General features: G+C 41.6%; 4 protein-coding genes across 6 annotated transcripts in view; 1 reads left to right on the top strand and 3 right to left on the bottom strand.

The window, feature by feature from the left end:
* The window catches only part of LOC6591639 (soluble guanylate cyclase 88E), a 48,027-nt gene extending 44,644 nt beyond the window's left edge, over positions 1-3,383 (bottom strand). Inside the window, exon 1 of the mRNA XM_002017094.2 lies at positions 3,313-3,383. The gene's annotated coding sequence lies outside the window, so the exon portion shown is untranslated. The remainder of the gene's footprint in view (positions 1-3,312) is intronic.
* A 7,405-nt stretch (positions 3,384-10,788) lies between these two features.
* LOC6591637 (glycogen [starch] synthase) lies at positions 10,789-16,297 on the top strand. Of its 2 annotated transcripts, none has more exons than XM_026984161.1 (5): positions 10,789-10,829; positions 13,148-14,121; positions 14,183-15,050; positions 15,126-15,261; positions 15,774-16,297. In XM_026984161.1, the coding sequence occupies exons 2-5, from the start codon at positions 13,148-13,150 to the stop codon at positions 15,863-15,865; spliced, it is 2,070 nt and encodes a 689-aa protein (XP_026839962.1). In that variant the 5' UTR covers positions 10,789-10,829; the 3' UTR covers positions 15,866-16,297. The 2 variants fall into 2 exon arrangements, with proteins under 2 accessions (XP_026839962.1, XP_026839959.1); XM_026984158.1 differs by lacking the exon at positions 10,789-10,829 and adding an exon at positions 12,964-13,080.
* A 596-nt stretch (positions 16,298-16,893) lies between these two features.
* On the bottom strand, positions 16,894-19,474 carry LOC6591636. Its single transcript, XM_002017091.2, has 2 exons — positions 19,389-19,474; positions 16,894-18,282 (listed from the first exon to the last, which is right to left on the bottom strand). The coding sequence occupies exons 1-2, from the start codon at positions 19,401-19,403 to the stop codon at positions 17,077-17,079; spliced, it is 1,221 nt and encodes a 406-aa protein (XP_002017127.1). The 5' UTR covers positions 19,404-19,474; the 3' UTR covers positions 16,894-17,076.
* Positions 19,475-20,146: 672 nt separating this feature from the next.
* LOC6591623 (vegetative cell wall protein gp1) lies at positions 20,147-22,506 on the bottom strand. 2 transcript variants are annotated; one of them, XM_002017089.2, is made up of 3 exons: positions 22,286-22,506; positions 20,840-22,216; positions 20,148-20,499 (listed from the first exon to the last, which is right to left on the bottom strand). In XM_002017089.2, exons 1-3 carry the CDS (start codon positions 22,449-22,451, stop codon positions 20,330-20,332), a joined length of 1,713 nt encoding a protein of 570 aa, XP_002017125.2. In that variant the 5' UTR covers positions 22,452-22,506; the 3' UTR covers positions 20,148-20,329. The 2 variants fall into 2 exon arrangements, with proteins under 2 accessions (XP_026846414.1, XP_002017125.2); XM_026990613.1 differs by having other exon boundaries at positions 20,147-20,499; positions 20,840-22,506.
* Positions 22,507-22,840: the final 334 nt, after the last annotated feature.

Below are 22,840 nucleotides of genomic sequence, written 5' to 3'. Positions count from 1 at the left end.
GAACGGACACCGTTGTTAGAAGTCTCAAAAGAAGTACAAAAAGTCCTTGGCTAAGAGCAGTCCCTTGTGTTCGCTGGAAGTACCATAATTTGTCAAAATATTCATTCAACTCTTACATAAATAAAAGCTTTTCTTTCACAAAAGAACGTAACAATGTTGACCTAAAAATTTGTCCATTAATGAATGCGGCAAAAATCTTTCCAACCTGCCAGTTTTTAAACAACAAAAGAAGGCCTGAAAGACCTTTACTTGACTTCTTTCAGCTTTAAAACTGACAAATTTAAGAGAAAAGAAAGCAGAAAATATTCCTTTTTATTTTGCTGGCGTCAATCAAAAAAGTGTCGAAAACATTTCAATAAGCAGAATGCCTGTTGTTCACCTGTTGCCTTCGGCAAAGGAGATTGAGTGGCCATGTCAGCTGTTTACCAGTTCACCGAGCACACACACCCACGCAAGAGAAGAAGAGGAGACTGGGATATATAAGTAAGCCCAGGTGAAAAGAGAGGGAGGAAACAGACCATCTCAAGAGCATCTCGAGTGTCAAGTGTGCTGAACTAGAAAAGGTTCCAATGAGGTGGGAAAACGGAAAGGGAAGCGAATCAAATTGAATTTGCCGAGGACTTTTTTCATTCCACTCATTTACATATAGACACACACATATAGCGTGTGTGTGTGTGTGTGTATGTATTTTAGGGGGACAGAAGCAGTTAAATTTAAGGGTTTTGTGCACAAGCAATTTGCATGCCTGTGGTTAAAGGAGCTTATCGTTATAATCAACACTCAAGCAAGAATAAGGGGATTCCAGTAACTTAAGAGTTTTGGAATACCCTGCACTCCTAAATATTATGATAAATATAATTCTAAAGTATGGCCTCGCTTATGTAAAGAGAACAAAAATTCCGTTTTAGTCTTAAAGGAAAATTAGCCAAATAAATAATTTACATTATATTTCAGAGACCTTTATCTTGGAAACAAGATAAACCTATAAGTATCTTTTATGGAGTTCTTCACAAGCATTTAAAACTGGAATACGCCTAACAAAAGCAAAAAGCTGACACATCCAAAAAAAAGGAGAGATTGACATTGTCCGCTCACGTGACCGGGTAAAGAAATTTCATTATTATTGCTGCTGAGACAAGCTCATTTTACGTTTATTAACCTGATAACCAAATGAGTGGGAGACAAAGAGGGAGTTCCAGCCCACAAATATATATACAGAGAGAGAGAGAGAGGGAAATACGAAGAGATTGTAACTCCCCTTTTTTTTTTAGATATGTTTAGTTTATTTTTACCTCCAACTGGTTATAAAAACCACGATACCATAGCCATGACCCCCATGTGGACTACTCAGCTCTCTCTCACAGTTCATTCTGGGTCTAGTCTGAATGAGGGTGCATTAATTACGTTTTACCTGTATTTGCCTGTCACTTGCCGGTTTGTTTTCCTGGCCGCTCTTCCTCGCATCATTGATTCAGCTAATCATTCTTTGGCTGCTTCTGATAAGCCCTATCGGGCGCGGAAGCTCTTCCGATTATGATCAATTATTGACATTTGATTAAAGCTTTAGCACGGTTCCAGTTGCTCCTGATGTTTTACCAGGAAGAGTGAACTGGCATTAGCCTGTGTATTTATTTGGTGCTGATCCTAGTGCTACTCGTACAACCTTTATTTAACACACTAGTCACACAATATATCTTATTCTTGATATCTGTATTTTATATTTTTATATTTATAACTAAAATGAATAGCTAAAATAAGACCCTATAAATCGCAATGTTAAAGGAAAGCTGCGGTTGTAGGCTTTCACTCACTTTTGATTCTACAAATATTCCTAATTTTATTATAATTCAAATTGTAACACTTTGCTCAACTAAGGAAAAACTTAATACTCTGCACCCCTCCCCCGAGTGAATTTGTCTCACGCGGTTTCCCCCAAGAACAGACAGCAGAAATGGAAATATATGAACCCATATATAGAAGTCTCCTTCCATTATCTTCTGGCACCACATTCATCAGGATATTCCGACAGACTGCCAAGGCAAACCCTTTGGTCCTTTGTCACGCCTCCTTGGACCTCCGTCGGTGGCAGACAAAATCGCATAAAACTTTCAAGGCATTTTCTATTTGTTTTCATTTTCCCCCTTTTCTTTTTTCTACTTTTCTTTTTCGTTTCGTCAGCTTCATTTTGTTTTGTTTGGCTGTGGCTTTTGGTAAATTCCAACGCTTCAACGCGCGGAAGCTTCTGAGAGATGAAGCACACAAAAAGAACAAAAAGACTGGGAACGAAAAACAATAAAAATCGGAGGACTTTTATCGGCCCAAAACTCATTTGCATAGAATTTTGCTGGGATAAACCAAAATACAATACACTTCGCCCCAATTCGAGTGATTTCCCTTTTAAAGATATTTTTGGGTTTCCTTTCCTTATTTTATGCGGCCTTTATACATTTCTGATGGCACGCATAAAACTATTTAAGAAACGCCAAAGAGCAACTTTTTTTATGTTTCATATGTGCGAATTTTTTTCTTGGTTGCACTTTGGTTGGCCATCTTCTTTTGTTTTATGGCGTCGACTTTGTTTTTATGGGACTTCCCTGGCCGCCATCGGCTGCCATCTAAATGCACAACTCGTAAATGTTCAAGTTGGGCACCCTAAATAGCAGAAAATGGAGGGGAATACGGAGAGAAGTGCTTTCCCCGGCATTTCAAATAAATCAATAAAGGAGCTGATAAATCAGGGTTCCGGTCATTGATTAGCTAACGATGCGCCTATAATTTTTTTCCTTAGTTTTTTTTGCTTTGTTCTTTGAGAGAAACTGTGGGGTACATAAAATTGAATAAACCGGAGGGACACCCAAAGGAATTTAAGGAAAACTAAAAATGGAAAAGTTGTACGTAATTAGGTCCAAATTACTTGAGAGTTGAAATCCAAAGCTTTTGTCGGTTTTGCACATCGAATTTTATAAAAATTTGAGTTTATTTGTTAACTGTTACCAAGCGGTTAACGACTGACAATATATTTTTTTTTTCACAACATTATTAATTACAACTCGGAAAAGAACTTTGCTCAAAATTGTTTTATTTTTTTTCCTTTGCTAATATTATCTTAGACCCTTTTCAAAATATTACTACGAAAATCTCAGCGAACAAATTATTAATATTATATTATTTAAACAACTTTGAAACCACTTCCTATGTATTTAAATCCCATTGAAAGGGTTACTATTAGGCTCCTGTTAATGAGGATTCCTCTTCCCAGAGCCCATTGAATTTTGTATTCCAAATGAACTAAATTTAACGTTGGAAACTTACCAACAGCTGGAGATTGCTCCTTTTCTCAGGTCTCCAAAGTATCTCTTGCTGATTCTTTAATATTTAATGTGACTCGTTTCTTAAATTTTGGCTCTTTCTCGTTGTCTTGCGGTCTGTGGATCGTCGTTGCACATTCACATATACATATGTATATTTTATATACTGTAACGTTATTATTTTCTCTTTATTTACGACATTTAATTTTATATTTATGTACTTTGATTTTCATTATGTGATGTGATGCGGACTTGCGGCACGCTTAACCTGCCCCAGAAAGGGGGAAAAGGAAAATGGGAATTCAGGGATTAGCCAGAAGTAAGAATATATTTCTTCTTTCTGGGGGGCTCGCGTTGCTCATATAATTTGATTTTATTTGATTTGATTTCATTTTTTGTTGCGTGTTTTTATTTCCGTTCGTTTTTAGCGGGATTTGCACGTCTGGGATGTGGGGATAGGTGGTGGTGGGAGGTGGTTATGTATGGGGCGTGACGACTAAATTGGCGGCGCGATAAATGATTCTCAGTTCTCGTTTAAAGAAGTACCGTTTTCGCTGCTTCCGGAATTCTGTTCAATTAAATTGTGGTAAAATTGTTGAGCTCAGCGTAACTCCAGGAGTAGCTCCGTCTCTATCACTCTCGCTTTACCACACTCTTTCTCTTTCTTACAAACTCAAACATATATACTCGTAGCATAGGCATGTCCTTTTTTGGGGTCTCAACAAAATTAAAAGAATTTAAAATGTGAAGGACTTACAAGATCCAACGGTTGGAAGCTTGAAATACCCTGTGCCAGAATATAGAGAAATATTGTATCTCTCTGCCTATAAAATAAAACCAAACTGTCGCTCATAGATTAAAGATAGACTTTTTGTATGGTACAACCTGATCTGATGAATATATTGATAGGAATAAGTGGATAGGTTTTATATCCATGAAGGATAGATTCCATAGAAAGATCAATTCCATAGATACGTGAACAGAGATGTATAGATCAGAGAAACCGTAAGGGATATACATAAATACATTAGCGAGACTTATTCTGATCTAAAACAAATGTTCCAACTTTTGGAATTAATTATAATACCCTCTGGGAGGGCATTATTATTAGCCGTCCTGGCATGTGGCTGTTGAGTTATTTTCGTAATATTTCTGGTGTTTTTTCCCGTAGGAGTAGCAGCTGAAGCTGCTCCTGTCGTTGCTCGCTTGAATTAATTACGCAATTTAACTGGTTTCTCTGGCAAATCGCATTATAAAGTGGTTTTTGATGTTGCCCCTTGGGAGGCTGTGGCTCAGACAGAGTCTGTTGCTGGATGCTACTGGAAGGTTGCTCCACAAGGGAAAAGATCTGACGGCATTTAAATTGGCCTACTAGGCGTATGCTTAACGCCACAAGCAAAACGTTGGAGGGATTCCAAATGAATTATAATTTAATTGCTCAAATTTCTTTTGTAAATTATTAACGTAATTAACGTAATTTATAGCTTTTATTGTGATTTTGAATATTTTAAAATTTTTAAAGTTAAAGTAAACCTAGTATTCTGTTTATTAATCTTTAAATGATTTTGAATTATTTAAATAATTACATTTTACTTTAGGTGTTTTTTAAAGTTATTTTCGAATGTTATTTATTTCATTTTTAATAACTAAATATTTCACAAATAATTTTAAAATAAATTTATAAATGCTCCAACATATAATAAGGACCCAAATTTATAAACCAATTAAACCCCAACCACAAACAAACATTTTAGTAGAGATAGCCTTTATAAATAGGTTTCAAAATGTTTGTACAATCTTTTTAGGGATCATTGTTTTGGGCTGGGATATTCAATTCACTGGAAACTTCACTTTAAAAATTAAAATATAAAATAATTAATTGGATTTTTTATTTATTTATTTCTTAAATTGTTTTATACTGTTTCAATGTGTTTTTTTACCAATTTATATAATATGCTCTACAACTTTGTAATGTTTTTTTTGTTTTTATTTGTAGCTGATGAGAGCTATCTGCTCAAAAGTATTTATTTATTTTTATATATTTAATATTTCATTGGACTTATAATAATTTTTTAAATATTCAACCGTTTCAATATGCTCTCCCAATGCGATCAGTGACTGAGGAGATCCGAATCCGGAGATAAGCGCGATGACAACCGACTACCACGGACTGCGAATGGTAAATGGCAGGTCTGCAACTTGTCAGGAGGATTGTGAGGACATAGTTGCTACCACTTTCGCTACTTGCTGTTGCGTTATTAAAAAACGAACACCCAACGCCAACACTGACAGCAACAACGACAACTAAACGCACTTTGAATACGAGTTTTAGCCGGGGACGGACGCGGGTCACGCAGGATGCGGGGTTGGAGCCAAACGAAACCACACGCAACGTGCAACAGCCGCCGAATGATGGGCTTTCATCTGCCACTGGTAGGTCCGCACCGCCACACAGAGACACGCAGATACCCACACACACACATACAGAGAGAATCACTCACACAGATACTCGGCATTGGTGATAACAGTTTTCGAAATTCGAATTCGTGCCGTCAGCTGCTGCCGCCTCTGCCGCTGCCTCTGCTGCCGATTCTGCCCCAGTTTGTGTACAAACAGTGGCAGAGCATCCTCCAGAATGCCACCACCCCCATCGGCAGCAGCAGCCACCTACAACAGCAACCACATTTACCATGTTGCATGTACGTATGGCGAGCCCCAAACGCATGCGCCACAAAGTAGGCAACACTTTTGACGCGAGGTAATTAATAATGACAAGGGTATGTTAGTATCATGTGAAGGTATGTAACAGGAATTTCTGTTCATTATTATTAGTAGTCGGTAAGTTCGCAAGAAAGGGTGCTAGACCATACGCATCAGTCTTGTTCGAAAGCTTTATTTCAAGGATGTGAACCTCTGACTTAGGATAACTATAGAGAGCTAATATTTTAAGATATGCCAGAAACTATTGCGTAATTATAATATATGGTATCTAAATGGGCACAAGGATTTAAGACCTTGAGCACCATATTGGATTATTATTCTTTTTTAGCCCTTACTATATCAATTTGCTTAGTGGGTATCCTCTAGTCCAATTCGACTTCTGCTGCTGCTTTTGTTAATGCTTGTATTGCTGCTTGTGCTGCCTTTGGTGCCTATGCTTATGTCGCCTCAATGCTATCAACGAAACCTCGACTCAGTGTGGAAGCTTCTTTTGCTGTTATCTTTATTGTCCTGCAATATTTCGACATTGGGTTGGGCGATTATGGGGGTTAGTGTTTGGGGGCCGTGACATAAATTAGTCACATTTGACTTGGACGTCCCTTAACCTTAAGTCGGTTAAGTTGAGTGTCTTCCACCCGCTCCTCCAGGTCCTGGTCTGGGCTGAGTGAAGTTCACGTGCCCGGCCATGGTCGCTAATGAATTATAACCAAGTTTTTAATTAAGCTCTTTATGGCGTGGCAAAAACGCTTGTCCTCGATATCACTCGTTTATTTTCGGACTTTCATTTCTTTGTTAGTTCCATGACAGTTTTTGGATGATACCAGCAGATACGTCTGAATTATTATTAGAGGGGGTTTCCCCCTTTTTTTTTTGGTGCGATATTTCTGGAATTGAGTTTGGGCATTGCTCCAAATAAATGTATGCAGAGAAAAATGAATCTTTAAAGGAGCGCTGGGAAATCCAGTTTTGTTTAAGATTTAAGGAAAATTTAAAAAAATATGTTACATTTCTATAAGTTTGACTTTTTAATTAAACATTCTGGAACCACATACTCTTTTCATTGTAAGAATAGTTAATTTTTATGATGATTAAATCCGAGAACATTACAAAATATTATAAGAAGAATGCCATCAAAGAAAATATTTAATTAATTTAATTTCTGTTCAAAGGTTCTCTGCAAAATTGAAATTCTGTGACAAATAAACAAGAATTCCAGCTTCTATCCTTGACCTCGCAATACCACAAAAATATTTGTGTCCTTTTAAATTGCCAACAGTTTCCACAGATTTAGATAAGCGAACGAGTAGATGTCCTAGCCGGGTGCTAATGTTTTTTATGTGGGTGTAAGGAATAATCACTAAGGTACTGGCGAAACGAGGCAGCAACTGGTTTCATTGCAGTTGCAAAATAAATAGTTTTCTTATGAAAATATTTACAATTTAATTTCCGGTTCCGGTTAAAGAATCATCCTAAAAATTATATTTATAATATGTGCACGAGAATTTAGTATAATTTCTGCTATTCTATCCTCGGTTTTTAAATGTTATTTGAGTGAAAGTTATTCTTTGTGTGAAAGAGGTATTACAATTCTTAATACTTGATCAAATCTGACTAAAATCGGTTGACTATATCATACAGCCGCCTTAGAAAAAGATTGATGGATCTGCCAGATAACCAAAAGATTCGGCATTTGAGTCTTTATTCCTCTATTCCCTGCACAGCTTCAGAAGCGGAAATAATGCTATGGCTGCAATTTGGCTGCTGCCTCGTTTAGGAAGTACTTAAAATAAGCACACTCTGAGCGTATCTGTGCAGGAAATTGCAAAAACTAACTAAAAACTAAAAGGGAAAGACAGCGAGAGAGTATGAAACAAGAGAGATTGAGCACAGTGTATAAATAAAAGGTGATGCATATTTCCGCCCTTCGAATCTCATATTATGGTATGTGTCCCGTTATCTCTCCCGCTCGCTCCTCTTGTGTGCTCTGTGTGTCTGCAGGAGCTGAAACCAAAAATATGCGACCATCATGAGCTTGTTCTCAGGGAATTCCCGATCTTATCTTTATAAACTTTGGCTCAATGCCAGAAAACGGTATTCCAAAATGATTTACTGCTAGCCAGCTCCCGCCTGCTGCAAAGAAACGCCACAGACAGTACTCCTACACCATTGTTTTTGCCACATTGTGCCTGTTATCAATTGATTGTTATCAAGGACACACAGAGAGCTCCTCGCGTCAAAGACATTCAATGCAGACTCGACATAAATAAGAAGAAGCCACTTCGGATACAGTTAGAGAGCGAGAAAGACGGAAAAATGGGACTGGACAATGGTATACTCAGTATGCATCCATTATATACAGAGGACGGGCATTCTATTTGGTTAATTTTTATAAATATACATAAGCTATTTTTTTAAGCATTTAACCAAGACACTATAGGACCAACAACCGTTTTTTGGTTAAATTAAAACCTTGATCTTTAGTCGTTTTTAAGTAAACAAAAATGTAACGCCGATATCTGGATTAAATGTTTTATTGTTCACTCTTTTTATTGTCTAGTCTATTAGTCTATTTGTTATATTTGTTCTTGAGTTGTGGTTGTTTGCCCCTTTGCACGTCTTGAAACCCTGGAGTTTTATTTCAAAATTACTTCCTGTCATAATTTGGTGGGACATTAATCACTGAGCAGCGGATGGGTGCAACTGCTAAAGATATACTTTTGTTAGCGAGAGGCCTATGTGATTCTCCTGCATTCTTTTTGGCGGTAGGAGGTATAACCAATTATGGCCAGAAATTTCTACGACGGCCTAAAAACAATTATAATTAATGTGAACGAAGGAAATGTCGTACCCAAGAAGCTGGCTGGTTACATAAAAAGAGGTCTTTGGTCCCATAGTGCAGCAGAAATCAACACTTCTGAATTTTTGTTAGGACTTTATATATTAGGATTAAGCAATTTAATGACACCAAAAATTTCCAGTGTAGTGACGAAACAATGTACGAATATGTAATAACAATTGCCGTTTGACCTTGTAAGGCGCACAGAATGGCATTGGATGCTGAACCCTGGACAAGGGCAAGGCAACATCCACCTCCCTGGTCCACCTGGTGACAGGCGGGCGCGATGATAAAATGAGTGATTCCCATTTAATGCTGAGTGCGCTTGCTTCGTAGTATTCGTGGGTATTATACACTGAAAATAAAACAAACAAAAATAAATAAAAAATAAATTAAATAAGAAATAAAGAAAAGAAATCAATCACGATTGAGCAATTCTTTTTAGAATTCGAAATAAATATTTACATCTGCATGTTTGTGTATACCTACGATTGAAATAATTTTATGACTTGTGCCTGCAATATAAATAAGTCTTGCAGAAGACAGAACACCAAATTAATAAATAAATGCATAATTAAGCACTTTTCCATTATTTTATGATCTAAGTACAAGTGTTACTTTAACACTATACCTTAAAGAACGATCCTTTAAAACCAGATAGTATTGAGTATGAGAATTATATTGCCGCAGGTTCTTCTTATCAATTATGTGATATCCCCAGTGAATCTTCACATAAAAAGTAACCGTGAGGAAATGTTCGTAAGAAGCACTGGAATATCTGCAGTCAAACTTTCACTCGATTGACCCATTTACCAAACTCTTCTGACCCTCTCTCTCTCCCCTTTTCTTATATTTTTTTTTTCAATTAATAAACATAAAAAAAAGCGGCAAGGAATGAGAGAGTGAAATAAAGCTATTGCGTGACCATCTTTTGGTTATAATTGGGGCTAAGCGAGCGGACGCGCTCCACAAAGAACATTAAATTGTTTATAGAGCAAGGTTACGTTCAAGTTTGTGTGAAATATTACTTTTAATGCCAAAATTGAATGGAATTGAAGGTAAGTTCTGACGCTTTCTGGTCAAATCATAAAGAAAATTGGTTCAAGGTGAATTTTAACTCTAGAACTCTATTGTAAATGTATAGATATAAAATGCATTCTGTGTGGTAAATTCAAATTATAATAGAAATCAAAAATCTTTTCCATCGAATATTTGTTACAGTCTGAATAAAAGCACACAAGCACTGTATCGTATTATTCCTACCCATTCTTATTCCGTTCATTAATAAAATGTTGAAAAGCTTGGTTGAAAAATCTGCGGTGTGTTGTAATTTCTTAATACAAAATTCAATTTCGAAATCCGCGCCCAGAACAGCACTCTGGATGCAACATAATTATTTGTGGTATTATTTGAAATTCAATTAATGGTTTCACGTTTTAGAGATCAAAAAAGAGAGCGCAATGCTCAATTCCGCGTTTCGTTGTTGTGTTTGTTCAACATGTATTTCAATTAATTAAAAGAAATAGTGTAGAATTATAGTGTATAGTGCAACAATTACGTGAAATACCAGACACACTTACGTTTCATTCCGTATATAGTACATAAGTTGTTGTCTTTTGACTTTATTTGTATGAACCTTATTTGAGAAAAAATTCTATAAAAAGGAGTAATTTAAATTAACACATCTTGTAAAAAATGGATCTATCAATCGGATAAAATTATGTGTTCAAGTCGTTGAATTGTTTAAATAGAGCGGGCTTATATGGCCCAAGTTCGTATGCTCATCAGTATATTTACGGTATATTTTTAAAATGAGATGGTATATTTCTGGGGGTCGGTCACACTGCTTCAATACCTCTCAGTGTGAACCGTTACCCCCCCCGTACACCCACCCTATTGTTAATGTTCCGAATTTTTGTTTTCATTCCTATTCAATCGTTCGTTTCGTGTGCTGTAGCTTTAAGGTGATTTTCTTGAATAAAATGAATATATAACAAATTACAGCCAGCAGTGCGCGTGCCAATCGTTTTGTACCCATCCATACATATATAAACAAATTGTGTTATCAGCAGCATTGATTGCAATTGGCGCCACATGGACGCCTCATTAATCTGGAAACATATACATAGTATTTTTAAAATATTGCAATACCTGCTTAGAAAAAAAAGTGATAAAAGAGAAACATAAACAAAACGCGTTGAAAAGCAGCGCTGCCGCTGCCAGCGCTATCAATGCGCCGAGCCGCACCGGCAGCTACCTGATAAAACAAAAAAAATGAACACTCTCTCGCTCTCTCCGGAATGCAGCAACAACAACAACAAGAACATTATCAAGACAAACTCGACGAGCGAGTTAAAAAGCAATAATTAAAGCAACAAAAGCAGCGGCAGCCCGCAGAAACTAAACCAATTTTTAATGCTCTGCCCATGCCGACGCCGGCAGAGCAGCCCCAGCACTGCCACTGACCTTTATTTGACTTTTAGCTGCTTCTACCGACGCCGCCGTTCTGGCAATGAAAAAAAAAAACAAGAATGGGAGGCCAGCTTCGGGGGCCGAATCTTGTGATACCCTCACATATCCTTCGTTCATATGGCTGCTATAGCATACGAGCGACCCAATTTTGATCTGTGATTGTAATTTTTGAAAGACTCAAAGACATTCCAGGTGCAGACAACTCTCACTGATGTCAAAATCTGGTGTAAATCAGTCTACCCCCTGCCAGGGTATCAGACAATTTCTTTCAGACCACTGCTGCGAGGTCGCTCCCTCTCTTCCTCCTTTTGTGGCTGTTATTTTCGGAGTTTTGTCGTTGCTGGCAGAGGGGCGGAGGAGAAGACCATTTGAGAGCCGCGCGTGTGTGTACTGATGCAAGAACGAGGGAGACAGAGCTCTAATTGAATAATTGAATAAAAATAAAAGTGTAAGAAAATGGTCTGTTCAATTGCCAAGAAAACTGAGAGAATCTGTTTTTTTGCCAGGCAGGTTTTGCCATCATTCCCTCTGGCTTTTTGCACTTTTACTTTTCGGCGTACCTGCGTCTCGCATCTCTGCGCTAATTTCTTTTCCTCATTCCTCACATCCGTGTTTTCAAACAAATCCTGTGGTGCAAGAGGGAGTAATGAGGAGAAAGAAGTGCAGTACTGCCTATCCAACTATTTTATATAAATATAGTTATCGTTAAAGTTAGGGAAGATTATAAATAGTGCAATTAATGAGTGATAAAAGATATAAAGTGAGTGCGCGTTACATAAATAAGATCGGATATTAACGATCGGTTTGGAAGCTAGTCAAACTCAAGTTTAGCGAATAACTCAGATGTAGCTTCCGGTGTTTTATGTACATATGTATAATCGTATGTTGCTCATGCACATAAGGCCGGTTTGCCTTGGCCAAGGTCATTCAAAAAAAGTGTCTTCATTTGAAAAGAAAAACGAGAGGGAACGTTGTGAGTCGCAGCTGGGGCCGCGACTCTACATTTATACCCAACACTCAGTTGGTAAGGCTCCAATCCTCATTCAGTGATCGAATCTGTGCATCGTATCAATTTTACTTCTGATCTTTTGGAACGTTTCGTTGCACCTCTCCTCGAGTTTGTACCAATTTTACCAATGAAAACGTGTGGCGTCGCTGCAAAATATACATAGACGCAAGGAAAATTGGCAAACTCATGATCAACCGATGATGCGGACAATTTCCTGCATCTAAAAATAGAGGCCAAAATTTCTGTGCCAGTCCAATGTACAGGCAAACAAATGGATGAACATACGGCCGGTGAGTGTCAGGGACAGAGGCGATGTCGCAGAGCTGGGCCCAGCCAGGCCTTATCGGGGCCGAACCGTGAAATGCAGCAACGATTGCACCTCGTTCTATGATGATGCAACGGGCCGGCCTGGCGGCGTGTGATGCCGATGACCAGGACAGCAGCATGAACATGAGCATGGGAACGGGCACAGACACAGAAGCGATAAGGCGTCGCGTCCGAAGCGCAGCTTGTAATGTGGGTCAAGCCGGTGGCTAATTTTAGTTATCATTATCAGTTCGCAACGGGAGCCTCAGCGGAGAGGTTCAGTCATTCCAGTTGTCAGTTAACTTCAGCTACGGTCAGAACAGATTAGCTTCGAACTGAACTCAGCCGAACAGCATATCAATAGCATGATGCGACGACAAATGTCCTATCGGTTTGAAGATCAAGACGCCTCCCCATATGGCTTAAGGGTTATACATAATACTGAAACCCAGCTGAAAAATAAAACTAATTTTACCTTCAAATTACTCTTTGCAGATGAATCGACGCTTTTCGAGAGTGGAGTCCGGCGTGGACCTGAAGGATTACTTCGATCGCGGCGATATTGCATCGCGCGAGAACCGCTGGAACTTTGAGGTGGCATGGGAGGTGGCCAACAAGGTGGGCGGCATTTACACAGTCATCAGGTCCAAAGCCTACGTGTCCACCGAAGAGATGGGCGAACAGCTGTGCATGATGGGACCCTACAAGGAGGTCTGTGCCCGCACCGAGATGGAAGAGATGGAGTTTCCGCGTGGCAATCCTCTGCTCGATGCCGTCAATTCGCTGCGATCTCGCGGCTACAAGATCCACACCGGACGCTGGCTGGTGGACGGCAATCCCCAGCTCATTCTGTTTGACATTGGCTCTGCAGCCTGGAAGCTCGACCAGTTCAAGTCGGAGATGTGGGAGAAGTGCCACATTGGAATACCTCATTTGGATATCGAGACTAACGATGCCATCATCCTGGGCTTCATGATCGCCGAGTTCCTTGAAGAGTTCCGCAACTTTGCTGTCACATACTCACAAAACCATGACCTTAATCCGCCCCGGGTTGTTGCCCACTTCCATGAGTGGCAGGCCGGCGTGGCCCTGATTGTGCTGCGCACACGACAGGTGGAAATTGCCACCGTCTTCACCACCCATGCCACTCTGCTGGGTCGCTATTTGTGTGCGGGCAATACGGACTTTTACAACAACATGGATAAGTTCGCTGTGGACGAGGAGGCGGGCAAGAGGCAGATCTACCATCGATACTGCTTGGAGCGGGGCGCCACGCACCTGGCGCATGTGTTTACAACCGTCTCGGAAATTACTGGCTACGAAGCCGAGCATCTGCTCAAGCGCAAGCCGGACATTATCACGCCCAACGGCCTTAACGTGAAGAAGTTCTCGGCCATTCACGAGTTCCAGAACATGCACGCCGTGGCCAAGGAGAAGATCAATGAATTCGTGCGGGGTCATTTCTATGGGTGAGTATATCTGATGCCTACAGAAACACTAATATTCATTCGCCTCAATTTTGTCACACAGCCATATGGACTTTGATTTGGACAAGACGTTGTATTTCTTCATCGCTGGTCGCTACGAGTTCGGCAACAAGGGCGCCGACATCTTCATTGAGGCCCTGGCGCGTGTGAACGCCATGCTGAAGCACGAGCGCCCCGACACCACGGTGGTGGCGTTCCTCATTTTCCCCACCAAGACGAACAACTTTAATGTAGACTCGCTGCGTGGCCATGCGGTGATCAAGCAGCTCCGTGACACCATCAACAACGTGCAGCAGGCGGTTGGTAAGCGCATGTTCGATACATGCGTCAAGGGCCGCCTACCCGAAGTAGGCGATCTGCTGGAGAAGGATGATATGGTGAAAATCAAGCGTTGCATGTACGCCATGCAGCGCGAATCGATGCCGCCGGTGACTACGCACAATGTGGCCGATGACTGGAACGATCCGGTGCTGGCGTCGATTCGTCGCTGTCATCTCTTCAATTCGGTGAACGATCGAGTTAAGATGGTCTTCCATCCAGAGTTCCTAAACTCGTCTAATCCCTTGTTTGGCATCGACTACGAGGAGTTTGTCCGCGGCTGCCATCTGGGCGTCTTCCCCTCCTACTATGAGCCCTGGGGATACACACCCGCCGAGTGCACTGTCATGGGAATACCCAGTGTGACCACGAATCTGTCTGGCTTCGGCTGCTTCATGCAGGAGCACATCAGTGATCCCAAGTCGTATGGCATCTACATCGTCGATCGTCGCTACATTGGCCTCGAGGACAGTATCCAGCAGTTGTCCAGCTTTATGATGGACTTCTCGCGTCTGAATCGCCGCCAGCGTATCATTCAACGCAATCGTACTGAGCGTCTCAGCGATTTGCTCGACTGGCGTACCCTGGGCATTGTATGCATTACTCTTAAACATTTAGACCTTTATTATTTCAATAGTTTCTCCATAATCTTTAACTTTAATTTACAGTACTACAGACAGGCCAGGGTCAAGGCCTTGCAGGCCGTCTATCCGGACTATGTGGATGAGTTAAGCCTATACGGGTCCCGCAGTAACCTGGTCTTCTCGCGCCCCCACAGTGAACCGCCTAGCCCCACCTCATCGCGTAAGTGAAAATTAAGCATTCCAGTCAAGAGATGGGCATGGACTGATATTTTTCGCCACGACCGGTTAAATAATTAATAATAATTTTCCGAGCACGGTCCAGCAAGAAACATTAAAATATCTTTTTTTCCATTCCAATTTCTTTTAAAATCGTCGCCGGCTTATATTATATTATTGATAATAAAGAAACATAGGCATCATTGTTCAAGTTACCGAACAAATGATAAACTATGCACTTTTTTGTTTGTTTAGTTAATTTTTCACATTTTAGTGTGTTTGTGAGTAAGCCATAAACACATGTAACGATTAGTTAGGAGGGAAAAGCTGACCATTAATTTCTTACGCGAATAAATTGGTCGTCGTGGCGATTTTGTGCTGAACGAAGACGTAAGCGTAAGAATTCAATTTTTGAACACGCTCACGACGTGACACAAAGAAAATAAGTTCCATGCCCACCCACCTCTATTGCAGTCCTTCAGTAAAACATTCGAATTTCATTATAATTATCAATAGGTCACACTACCCCGGCCCCATCTGTACATGGCTCAGAAGATGAGGACTCCGTGGACGAAGAGACCGAACTCAAGGAATTGGGCATCAAGTAAAGCCCTTTGTGGACCTTAAGAACCACTTTCAAAATAGTGACGAATAAACCAACAACTAAAAAACCACATACGCGCAATATTACCATAAGTTCTAGTAATTTCGTTTCATCACTTGTTCTTCTAGACGGGCAACAAACTATGGGGAAGTAGCAGCGAGCGCCCCCCTTTTTAACTATACGAAAACCAACTACCTTTATATGCAAAGCAAAGTGCAAGAACAAATGTCTTTAAATCAAATCCAATTCATATGAGATATAAATATATTTAGATCGCTAGAAACTGTTAACCAGAACCATTAAAGCATGAGGAAGTACATTTTATTAAACGTTGTTTAGTCTATAAGCAGAAACACAGGGTCCTACCGCCCTGTGCCCTGTGCTCTACACCCTGCCAATCAAATAAATCGTTATTTAAAGTACATAAACCCTTGTAGCCGATTTGTTTCTTATTAAAATGTGTATTTTACAATTAGTTAAATAAGCATTCTAATTAAATATTAGCAGAGGAAACCATGTGAAATCTTTTTGGTAAGATTACAAAATTTAAGCCACTCTTAATGCTGGGTGTGGCGGCAAATATTCCTCGAAACTCGATTTGTAAATACGAGTATACAATCTTATTATTTGTGTAACTTCTAGAATATATTTCTTCACTCCGTTAATCCGGTTTTAACTAATTTCCAATACTGCAGCTGTTTCCATTCACACCGTTCATGACCTATTTTTCTAATAACACCAACGAAGTGCCATTTGGCCGTTGCATCTCCTTCACTGATCGAGGAAGTGTTAGAGAGCGAGCTAGTCATTCACAGGAAACTTTTTTCCTTCATTCTGGGTATTATGATACCATTGCAACGTGACGAATTAATCTAGTTGATCGATCTGAGAAGCCACGACAGACCAATCTTTGGGTGCATCGGATATTTTTTTACTATTAAAATGTCAATCGAATAATTTAACGTATCTTTAATAAACGTTGGCAAAGTCCGCTTCGAATATACCATATACTATCAAAATTTCATAAGTACCTTCAACTTGTCGAGAAAGCAACTTTATTAAGAAACAAATTATTACGTGGCAAAATACATTATGGCAAATAAAATCAAAGGAATATGGCATGGTTTAAGATCATTTAGAGAGGAGATTATGAGGCGAATGATTCAATTTTGAGTATAAAAAGAATATAAGTACGGAATCCGTTTTAGTTGGAGTTTAATTGCGCTTGCTGTAGGCGGATGGCACAAACTCGTGACGATTTTGACGCCGCCGACGTCGTCGCTGAGCCGGCACGCCATAATCTTCATCTTCCTTTTCCTGTGATGTCAGATCAGGTTGAATGGATGGACTATCTTTTTTGCCATCGGCGTTATTGAGGCAATCATCTATGTTGTCGCCATCACACAGGATCCAGTCATCGCGGGAAGGGATATCGTCGCTGGGCTCCAATCGCGATCCATCGATGATGTTGTTGCTGCAGCCACCAGGGCCACAGTTGGGGAGGGGTGCAAATTGTGGGTATGGATTGTATGGCACATATGGAGCGTAGTACTGGGGCTGGAAGGGAGCCGAATAGCCCAGGAAGCAGCCCGCGCACTGGGCAGGCAGTCCATTCTGAAGAACATAGCCGTACGGCAGATTGAGGCACTGTTGGCAGCTGGAACGCTTCACTTGCTGTACTTGAGCCGGTTCTTGGCCGCAGCTGATATACGGCCAGGAGTTGCCCAGGTAGCGGCAGGGACCAGCAGCTTCAGGGTATTCTGTCCGACGCACGGTGGATTTGCGCCGGCGTGGCACATACTCGATAGTCTCGTGGCACTTGGTGGGTTCGTCCACATCGCACTGGACCACTCGCTTGGCCAACATCACACGGGCCTGGCAGCGCTCGCCACACACTCGCTGGCGACTCTGCTCCTGGCAGTTGTCCTTGCTCTCGCACTCACGCGCCCTCCTCACCACAAAGCAGCAGGAACCCTGGTCGTTGTAGCCCAAACCGAAGCGTCCTCCGACCTGAGATACATTCTGCTGCACCTGGACATTGACCTCGTTGCGATTTTTAATGTCGTGCTGGATGATGTTGTTGATCTCGTTCGTCAGACGGATGATGTTGGTGGTGTTTAGGGGTTTCTGTGCGGGGGCCACGAACTCCGTGTCGTTTACGCCCTGCACCATCAGCGGCTTGTCGTACAGCTCCGGGCACAGCGGACACTCATCCTGGCAGTCCCCATCCCCGCCACACACATCTATGCATTTGTCCCTATTCGCCTGGCACTCCTCGTAGTCCCGCAGCGTGGGCTGATCATAGTTCTGCAATGGAGTGTGCACCACAATCGTGTTGTTCGCCGCCTTGACCGTATCCTCGGCCTGGACTAAGACTGTGGTGAGCAGAACGAGCAGCCATCCAATCGTTGACCGGTGTAGCTATAGCAAAAATATCAATTGGGAAAAGTAGATTAGATTAGGTTCAAGGATAAGGTGATTTTGAAAGGTGTGGCAGTGCAGTTGAAGTACTACTCATTAGTACTTAAATATCCACATTATGGATTCGAGGTTTCCCAATATGCATCTAGAGCAAATATTTCGTACAAATGGTATAAAATGTTCAATTAACTAATAGTTTTTGAATCTCGAAAGTTCCTATTGTTTCCCAAGTAAAATAGGTACCAAATGTGTGGAAGTTAGCTTCCTTACTGGCTAATTTATGCGCCGAAGGTATTATGATAAGACTTCATTGTAGCCAAGGTTGTGCAAAATTATTTATTGTCATCATAATAAGGTGGTTAGTTTTTTATATTTTGTTGGTCTGGTGTTTTTTAAACTTTTTTTTTCAGAGGTAGTGCTTTTTTCACATACAAAAATTGTGTGAAAAAGCCCCAAATCTATCATAAAAATTCGGTTGATTCGCAGCGGAAAAAAGCTATATATATTTTTATAGACTAGTGTTATCAGTTAGACCCAGATCCTTATTACGAGTATGAACTAATTTCCAATTCAATATTGGCTCTGGCGCTATAATACCTCGATTCGCCCTGAGTCTTCGTGCCGGCCATCGAATCGAGGTGCCCATCGAACCAGTATAAGTTCTCCGGGGAATTGTTATAAGGCTCATCCGAACCGTTTTCACCGATAAATAAACCTACCCCAAGCTTGGAGGAGGCACCTGTATTCGGTCCAAAGATTCTCAGACACCAGAATTGTTTACAATTGGGATTGCTCTCTGGGATATATCGAACCATGTGGCAACTGTTGTACTTTTCGGGGTTCATACTCTTCATATGTCATACTCCTCGCACTTTCTCGTCGTATCAAAGGCGTATTCGTCACCCTCATAGGTTTCCCATGATTTACAAGCCCTTAATTATTTTACCTCACCAGAAAACTACTGCCAATCCGATTATGCCATTAAAGTTGACATCATCGGAACATAAATAGAATTCAAACTGGCAGCCATATGTATATTCCGATTTCAGTTACAATAAAATGTTCTGGACGAACTACCATTTCGTTTTAAAGAGTTTATTGCTCACCTTGGTCCGTGACATGGTTCGAGTGGGTCTTTTGTTTTTGCTCTTTCAATCGTTTTCAGTTAATTAATAGAACTTCGTACGTCCGTTGGCGATGAACGGGTAAAGAGAACTGCCATAGCTTGTTCGTTACTTCCTTCTCTATTCCTCGTAGATAACACTAGATAACATTATCAATGAATTGATTATTGCCAAAGCTATCAGTCAACTTCGACTGCATTCGTGTATGCCTTCGGCATACGCGAAACTTTAAACACATGGGAATGTTGATCCATAAATTATTATTATATTAATTGCATAGTGATGGCAAATTCTGTACAACGAACAGACTTTTTTGGCAATTATTGTTGGTAATATTAAGGGGATTCCGGGAGTTCCAATACGGTGCTTCTTAAAAAACCAACACGGTGACGTGTATAAGAGTGTCAGAACTTTTCACTATAACGTCAAGCAGCCAAACCGAACCTTATCAAACTCTTCCGACAGTATAGTCTATATAGTTGGCAATTTTACGACGCTATCTTCGTCTTCCCCTTCGGCTTTACTCAGTTTTTTTATCCGCTTTGTTTGATTCCCTTTCTGTCACAAAAAGTATGAAGCTATTGAGTTCCATAATTTGGCTATGCATAACATTTATCCAATCGCTTAGCGGCTTAGCTCGTATATGCTCTTGATTCTGAGAAGACTATAATAAAGATATAATACATATAAATATACAATAATAAATATAATACACGTATTTCGGGAGACTGCCAGCGGTTTATTCTGAATCAGGATTTAGGTTCTATCTCCTATATGATTTGATTGATTCTGATATGTGCAACATTGACCTTAGGTAATCTTTTTAAGGATAAAATATACTTGTACGAAATATTATAAGGTACAGAATACTTATTTTAAAAAGAATCTTCAAATTTGCACAATATTCAAATATATATTCTGTATTACTGGAACCAGCCATCCTCCGTACGGCACCCGATCTGGCCCGGATACTGGGCACAGTACTGTCCCTGATCGTAGAAAGCGCAACCCTGCCCACTGCACCGATAGGTATAGCAGTACGAGGAGCATGTGGTCACATCGCCCCTACCACAGCCGCTGCAATCATAGAAATCTGCGAAAAGATAAAGAGATCGATAATTAGATATCCACTTGGAAAATTAAAAAGCAGTCGTAATTTGAATAGTCTTAAAACATTTTTGAAAGTTTGATGTTAGGTAGGCAATTCGATACGAATGTGTTCTTTCACTTATGGACAATTTTTACAGGAAATCAATTTCATTCCCCGTATTTCCCCAAAAGGAACCAGGCTCTAAGAAACTACAAAGAGATGAGTTTATCCGACTATAAATACGTTTTTCTGGCCCTAATGCGACAGTTGAATTGTACAAAGTACAGATTTACTTAAAGTCGGCTGCTTAAGCTATATCTAAGTTATATATAAATAATCTTACTCTGGGTCTGTTGGCACGATCCGGGGGCCTGGCACGCCTGTCCCTGCCCCCAGTTCGGTGGCATCACGAGCATCTGGTTATTGTTCATCGTCCAGCTGGTCAGCTGCGAAGGAGTCAGTACCATCTTATTGGCTTGGCAAATGCTGCCGCACTGCTGCTGGCTCCGGCTGGCACATTTGTAGCCCGTGCCATTGGGTGGAGCGCTGCAGATGCGTGGAGCAATCACACTACAACATGGCCCGGTTGATGGTCCGGGCGGAGGAGGTATCTTCTCTACATCCTCCTCCTCCTCATCGTAGTCATGGCCGGGAATCGAGATAGGTGCATCCACATTCACATTGTTAACATTGTTCGTAACCAATTGGCCCGTTGCCTTGCTGAGAATCGTCGTCTCCAGGTGGATGTTTCCCAGTTCCGTAATCTTGGGTCTGTCGCAGCGAAGTCCCGTCCAAACATATCCCTGAGGGCATCGGGTCTGCATACAACGGCCATTCACATAGCGTTGACCTGTTCCACAGAACACCAGGCGACAGATGCCCTTCACCAGAATTGTTCCATGGGGACACATAATGATGGGTGCAGGCGGTGGAGTAGTGGTTGGTGTAGGTGCTGGATACGTTGGAGGAGGATAAGTGGGAGGTGGGGCGTATGTGGGAGGAGGATAAGTGGGAGGTGGGGCGTATGTGGGAGGAGGATAGGTGGGTGGGGCGTATGTGGGAGGAGGATAGGTGGGGGGAGCGTAGGTGGTAGGAGGATAAGTGGGTGGAACCGGAGGATGGCAGGGAGCAGGCTGAACAGGAGTATTCGGACAAGGACTCGGCTGGATAGGCCCGTTGGGGATAGGAAACACTGGTGTATTGGGGCAAGGATTTGGTAGGTTAGGCGTATTGGGGCTAGGACTCGGTTGAATGGGCGTATTGGGACACGGATTCGGTTGGAGTGGTGTATTGGGACTAGGATTCGGGTGAACTGGAGTATTCGGACAAGGACTCGGTTGGATAGGCACGTTGGGAATAGGAAACACTGGTGTATTGGGGCAAGGATTTGGTAGGACAGGCGTATTGGGGCTAGGACTCGGTTGAATGGGCGTATTGGGACACGGATTCGGTTGGAGTGGTGTATTGGGATTAGGATTCGGCTGGACTAGATTATTCGGACAGGGGTTCGGCTGGACTGGTGTATTAGGGCAAGGACTCGATTCGACAGGAGTAGTGGGACAAGGACTCGGTTGGACAGGCGTGTTTTGGCAAGGACTCGGTTGGAGTGGTGTATTGGGACAAGGACTAGGACTCTGGACAGAGCTGCTTGGAGGCAGGGCAGCCAGTCCAGTGCAGCCACCGGTAATCACATTCACAATGGTGCTGGAGCCGGCCTGACCTGAGATTAGACGAGGGTTAAAGATGTCATCCCAAGGGGAAGCGAACTGGAACCGTTCAGCCAACTCACCTGATCCGCATGGGTTGGCGGGTTGCAGGACACAGGGACTCGCGCCGACATTGGTTATAGATGTGCACGGTGAACTGTTCGCGATAACCTCCACGGGAAGATGAGCGACGAAGCTCAGCAGCAGTACTGCCGGCAGGCAGGAAATAAGCACTTGGGTGGTCGACATACCGAGTGGAACTGATGCGAGACTGCGATCTCTCCAGACACTACCTCAACAGGGGCGCCGCAATCTGGCCGCGACCTTCACCTGAACCACTTCTATCGGGGGGTTATCGCGACGTCGACAATTATGTTTCTGGCCTACGTTTTCACTCGATCTGTAGCGATTTTTCGTTAGTCGCGTCCTGGGTTCAGACAGCTGAGCATCGACACACAGTACCGGATCAAAAATATTCAAGATGCTGACGACATCGCCACGCCCAAAGCTCTGGTGCTGGATGTTTTTCTTGGCGATCCACGCATGTGCTCAGAATTACGCGACGGGTTATCAGACATCAGACAACACGGTAAGCTTCAATGCTCAAGGTTCCATTAATAGATTGGACATTTGACTTC

This window comes from Drosophila persimilis, unplaced genomic scaffold, assembly GCF_003286085.1.
Source record: "Drosophila persimilis strain 14011-0111.01,24,50 unplaced genomic scaffold, DperRS2 tig00000000-arrow-pilon, whole genome shotgun sequence".
Lineage (NCBI taxonomy): Eukaryota > Metazoa > Arthropoda > Insecta > Diptera > Drosophilidae > Drosophila > Drosophila persimilis.
The sequence above is the reverse complement of the archived record's forward strand: the minus strand, read 5'-3'. Positions and strand labels throughout refer to the sequence as shown.